The sequence below is a fragment of the Sinocyclocheilus rhinocerous genome, unplaced genomic scaffold (genome assembly GCF_001515625.1).
Source record: "Sinocyclocheilus rhinocerous isolate Xijiao unplaced genomic scaffold, SAMN03320098_v1.1 scaffold2686, whole genome shotgun sequence".
NCBI lineage: Eukaryota > Metazoa > Chordata > Actinopteri > Cypriniformes > Cyprinidae > Sinocyclocheilus > Sinocyclocheilus rhinocerous.
In genome coordinates, this window is record NW_015624223.1 from 41,241 (window position 1) to 47,464 (window position 6,224).

Genomic DNA, 6,224 nt, shown 5'->3' on the forward strand with positions numbered 1-6,224 from the left:
CTTTTCAGGTTGCAACCTGTCACAGTCTTAAGGCTTTTTTTCGTTCTGTCACTTTAGTTTGACCCCCACCCCCTGATTGCAAACAAAGGACAAAAAAATAAGGGAACAAATACAGGGACAGCCAAAAGTGTAGTAGGCCACTACGTTCTTTATTTCAGCCCTTCACAAGAGCCATTTGTGCAACAATAAAAACAACAACAAAAACTATTAAAAAAAAAAAAACAGTGATGTCACTGTCAGATTATCCTCTTTGTTTCGTTGTATAATTTATCCTTGAAATAGCCATGCTAATGTAGTTTATTTATCAATAGAACATGGATTAAATCTTTCCCATCACATGTTGCTTTGTATTTTGTTCAGGCTTAAGCAAGATGATATAAAATTTTGGTGCAAATATGCAAAGTAATAACCCAAAGCTTGAGGCTAAAATGGCAAAAATCTCCACAGCTACAGTAAATTTCCCAGGAGAACTGATATAAGCTGGAATAAATGTGATCCATACAGCACAAAATATGAGCATACTGAATGTGATGAATTTGGCTTCATTGAAGTTATCAGGCAGTGTGCGAGCCAGAAAAGCTAAAATGAAGCACAAGACAGCCAGTAGGCCAATATAACCAAGAACAGCAGAGAAACCTATAGTAGAACCTAGACTGCACTCAAGAATGATCTTTTCATTATAGTATTTCATATTTTTATAGGGAAATGGAGGAGATATTGTAAGCCAAAGCACACAGATAAGAACCTGTATTAGTGTAAAGGAAACAACACTGAGTCGCTGTTGAAGAGGCCCAAACCATTTCATGACATTACTTCCTGGAAGTGTAGCCTTGAAGGCCATTAACACCACTATTGTTTTCCCCAGAACACAGGAGATACAGAGGACAAAGGTGATCCCAAATGCTGTGTGACGCAACATACAGGACCACTCAGTGGGTCGACCAATGAAAGTAAGTGAACAGAGAAAACACAGAGTCAATGAGAAGAGCAGCAGGAAGCTCAGCTCTGAGTTGTTGGCTTTTACTATGGGGGTGTCCTTCTTGTTGTAAAATAGGATGGCCACCAGCAGAGTTAATCCTACTCCAAACAGTGAGAAAAAGACCAGCACAAAACCCATAACGTCTGTAAAAGACAGAAACTCTACAGTCTTTAACACACATTTATTTTTCTCAGCATTAGACCAGTATTCCCCTGGACACTGCCTGCAGTTATTTGAATCTGGAAAGGAAGTTGTTATCACTATAGTTATAAGACAAAAAGGAAATTATTATTATTATTATTATTATTATTAAACTCGTTTGATAGAAAACTGCACCCTGAAAAGTAATATAAGAAGAAAAGTAATACAAAAGATGCAACTAACTAGTTTTCTTTTAAACTGATAAGGGCTGAAGATTACCTGTCTCATTACTGATTTCTCCTTCTGCACATGGAATACAGTCATAACAGCAGACAGGTCTTCCTTTCTGTGCAGCCTTCCTAGTGCCTGGAGGACAGCTCTCACTGCACACAGACCTTGGCTTCTGCATAGAAACATTATACTAATATACACATACAGACTATTTGAATCATGAAATAATGGAAGCTATAGAAATGTGCTGTATTTTGAATAATTTTGGAAACAAAACAATTTAAAGTGTTGTTATTAAAATTTAGCAATATTATTTAGACCGCTCAGTATGATAGCCTATTGTCCTATTGGTCAAAACCCTCTAAGTCTTGATCAGGCCTGACAATCTCTTGGTTTTATTGCTCTAAATTTCTAGTGCCACAAACAAACTTTGTAGACAGGTTATTGCTGTTTACCTCGAGCTGTCCTCCAGCCCAGATTATGTTTTCAGTGTTGAGCACAAAGCGCTGGTCAGGAGGCAGTGAGGCATCATAGTATCCCACCGGCTTAAACTGGATTGATCCATCTGAATTCTGCTGCCAGTTCACAACTTCATATTGGGCTACTGTGGCACCAGTGCTGTCAAACCACACACGATCTCCCATCTTTACAGTGAAATTGACATTTTTCAGAGCTTCAACCACCTAGCAAAAATACAGATTTAGAATGTTATGAATAAAGCATTAGCACAATGATATTCAGCTACAACATAAACAGGTTAGGCGCATGCTCTCTATATTTCCTTCTAGCAATCACTTTACCAGATAGATAGATAGATAGATAGATACCTGTTGTGGTTGTATTGTTAAGTTTTTCTTGCACCCTTCATTTTCTTTGCACTTGAATAGACTGTGTAGTGAATGAGCCACAGCATAAACTGCTTTGTACACATTACTTGCATATCTTTGTTCAGGCACATCTTCATTATAGTTTTTCAGCACAAGCAGATCATGATATCTGCTGCTACTAAATTCAGTTTGAGAAGAATTTGTCTCAGTCTGTGAGCATGGAAAAGCTGTTTCCCAGAATGCTTTTAGAACATAATCTGCAAAACCTTGGATATTGATTTTTTTCACTGCAAACCCCAGTGACCCTCCTAGTACACGAAAACTGTTTGGCGTGATCATACTGCTTGCTGTTATCCATGCCTCCACACCAATCACCTGGAGGCCTGTAATGTTTTGAATACTTAGCTGATCAAGTAGATTGTTCATCTCAAAACTGGTAAGAAATGCAACAATCACTTTTGCAGTGCCTTTTTTTATTGTGTCTACTACGATTTTTAGTTTTTCAGTCTCTGTCCTCTGGAATTTCACAGAGTACTCCACACAAATGCCCTCTTCCTGGGTTATATTCAGAAATATGGCCATTCCGTAGTTTCCATAGTCATTGTCACTGTTCACAGCTCCCACCCAAGACCAGCCAAAGTATTTGACTATGTATGCAAGTGCTCTGCTCTGGTGATAATCACTAGCAATAGTCCTGAAGACAGAAGGGTAATATTTTCTATTACTGAGACATTCACATGTGGCTGAGTGACTTATCTGGAAAAAAAACAAAAAAACATATGAAATAATTATACAGTAATGTGCATGGAGATAGTGTCAACTATTTACTGTTATTTCTCCTTACCACTGGAATTTTAAAAGATCCTGTTGTTCTGGACAGAATTACTGTGGCAGAAGATTGTGGTTCCCCTATGACTGCATGTATAGAGGACCGTCCACTGCATGTCTCCCCTGCTGCAAACTCTGGTCCATTCATCAGTGCCATAGTTGCACTCATAGAAGCCATTCTTGAACCACAGCTATCATAAATTCTGTAGCCAATAGAAACATTTGGGAGCAAAATTTCATTTTTGTTAATTTCGTCTATGGCAAAGATCATCATTTGAACCATCCGAAAATCTTGTAGATTCACACTGTAAAAACATTACACAAGAAAGCTAAATTTCAACTAAACAAATAAACAGATATAAACTTTAAGGTATTTGTTTTCCTTTGACTTTTTATCACATGTTGGTCATACCAAAAACACCATAGCTTTTCAGATGTCTGCATTAAATACACTGCAAACTTGAGAAAAATTAGGGCAGACAATGTAACAAACCTGGAGCATGATAGAAGCTGAGGTTTTTGTGTAAACTCAAATGAAGATAATGCTAATTTACTGTGTATTGCCAAAATTGCTCCAATAGTTATGTCTCCATCCTTGGAAAACAGTGGGTACTTAGGGTCACCCATTATTCTGCAAACAAAAAATTCCGCCTTCACATTAAGGTGATGGAAAAGCAGGAGTGTGTAAAGAAAGATAAGCATCCCAGTGATTGAGCTCAACTGTGACTGCCAAATTGAAATGACCTGATACATGATGTTCTCTTTTATAGGCATAATTAATATGGATAATTTCTTGTAGACGTTGCCAGTGACCTCATAGGGCAGGACATGAGTCAGGTCGAGCAGGAGTGGAATAGAGTCAAGCTGATTTGAAAGAGTCTAATGTTATCAAACTATGAGAAGGTAGCAAAAATGTTAACACTTGAATATGCAATTTTTGGTATAATTTTCATTAATTTGTATCTAATAAAGCCTTTGAAAAGCCTACACAATTCAGTCCTTAATACATATTCTTCTTTGTTTGGTTTTTTTGCTTGTTTGCTGAGTCGCTTGTCTGTAGTTTATTTTTGCATCAAAACCATTTCTCCTACTATGTGGTACTACCCTAATTGCTCAGTCTGTCTTTATTTTGTGTTCAGTGAATTATAACCAAGGCCCTGTAGTGTTGAGACCAGTGCATAAATACAAAACAGGGCAGAAAAGAGCACTTTCAAATTTCCTTTAACATGTTTGCTAGTGGATATTCACCAAAACTATTTTCTGTCGTCTCTGGACTATTTTCTTTTGCTAGCAGCACTGATTTTTGCCCAAGAATTATTTTATATTTGCACATTATTTTTGTCTGAATCAAAACTGCTGATGCTTGCCTGGTGATGGTGATTCAGAGGAGCACAATACTGTCAGAGATATCATGGCCTTAATAACACTGATATAAAAAAAAAAAAAATTCCATGTGATCTCTTAAATAAAATGAAATCATAAAAACTAAATGCATTAATATTAAACAAGGAAATTATAATATATGAGGTAAAATGTTGCATGTCATACTGCAGGAAACTGTTTGACATGTCATATTAACCAAACCAAATTATCCAAATCTGAATTAAGTATATACAATTATTTACAAACAACTGAAGACATACATCTGATTTACATAATTTTTGCACATTTTCAATTCAATTCAATTCAAGTTTATTTGTATAACGCTTTTCACGATACAAATCGTTGCAAAGCAACTTTACAGCAAATTAAGTTTCTACCATATTTAGTGGTAGTTTATCAGTGGTGACTGTCAGTTTATGAACATATGGCAGAAATGTACGGAAAAATCAAACGTAATCAAACAGACGATGAACACTATTAACAGCAATTATTATATGATGCAATCAAACTTATAGCTAAATTTGGTAGTTCTGTATTTTGTTTCATGGTTGGCATCATCTGAGGTCCTCTGAGGGGTTGACATCATCTCTTCTCAGGTGTTCTGGATCCAGACTGAATCTTGTGTAAATCCGCAGAAACAGATAAACAAATAGAGACATAATTAGCATAGCTGCTGTTCCAAAATTGATTTGTTTAACCCAAGCTAAATAATAATAATGTGCATTTGATCAGAGTTTCTGTTCAGAAGACATTTCTGTTTCTTGTCTTTGCTATAAAATGGAATGTTTTTTTTAACTAATTAAACTCACTTAAACTAAAACACGTCATACTTTTCAGAGACTGTAAGTTAAATAAATAAATAGTTATACCTAATTTAACCTGTTAACCTGCACCCCCATTTTAGGACTCACAGCTGAAAATGACCTATGCCAAGTATATCCTGTGATTGCTAGACATACAGCATTCACACTGATAGCTGCTCATACAGTCAGTAATCACATGCTGATGGCCGGTCATACAGATGGTAATTCTACAGATGGCCGGCCATATAGTCAATAATCACACTCTTATTCATATAGACCGCATTCACACTGATAGCTGTCATACAGACAGTAATCACACGCGGATGTGCGGTCATACATCTGGTAATCATGCAGATACAGCCACATTCCGCACAAAACACACACACACATATATGAAAAATGTTGAAGAGGAAGAAAAAAAATATATTTGTGCAAAAAGCTGATCTCTAAGTTACGCCCCCATCAAGTCAAGTCAAGTCACCTTTATTTATATAGCGCTTTTAACAATACAGATTGTGTCAAAGCAACTGAACAGCATTAATTAGGAAAATAGTGTGTCAATAATGCAAAATGACAATAGTAAACACAAATTTTTCAGTTAAAGACCTTAGGGAGCGTGATGGATTGTAGCGTGGTAGAAGACTAGTTAGGTCAGATGACATCAGATGACAGATGACAGAGAGGCCATCAGATGACAGATGAAAATCAATTTAAACATGTTTTAACACCACTAGGGTGTATAGCTTCCAGCTGTGCCTCAATTAATGTTGTTGTTTTATTTTGTTGTTGAGACTCCTCTCAACCTAGCTTCCAGGCACGTACAAGTCACTGGAGTGTTTGTCATCCTGTTTTTCAGGTTGCAACATGTCACCAGCAGTTTTGCCAAATCCCTCCCTCAGAAAATCTCTAGAACCACCCTCAAAAGTCTCAATTTTTCACAAAAAGTCGCCAAATATGAAAACAAAGTAAATACAGGTAAATTTGGTAAAGGTAAAGGAAAGTAAATATATATATATATATATACTTTACAAA

General features: G+C 36.5%; 1 protein-coding gene across 1 annotated transcript; it reads right to left on the minus strand.

Moving 5' to 3' along the window:
• Positions 1–319: 319 nt before the first annotated feature.
• Positions 320–3,723, minus strand: LOC107739792 (extracellular calcium-sensing receptor-like). The gene is made up of 6 exons (XM_016551995.1): positions 3,500–3,723; positions 3,023–3,311; positions 2,179–2,934; positions 1,807–2,034; positions 1,400–1,523; positions 320–1,218 (listed from the first exon to the last, which is right to left on the minus strand). Exons 1-6 carry the CDS (start codon positions 3,706–3,708, stop codon positions 320–322), a joined length of 2,505 nt encoding a protein of 834 aa, XP_016407481.1. The 5' UTR covers positions 3,709–3,723.
• Between the last annotated feature and the right edge of the window lie 2,501 nt (positions 3,724–6,224).

What these genes read in the sequence shown, in the direction of transcription:
- LOC107739792 (XM_016551995.1), bottom strand. Translation starts at nt 3,708, where the DNA reads ATGCTTATCTTTCTTTACACACTCCTGCTTTTCCATCACCTTAATGTG. An exon ending in CAGCTTCTATCATGCTCCAG is followed by an intron (nt 3,312 to 3,499) that starts GTTTGTTACATT and finishes ATGTTTTTACAG; the next exon opens with TGTGAATCTACAAGATTTTC. An exon ending in GATCTTTTAAAATTCCAGTG is followed by an intron (nt 2,935 to 3,022) that starts GTAAGGAGAAAT and finishes TTTTTTTTCCAG; the next exon opens with ATAAGTCACTCAGCCACATG.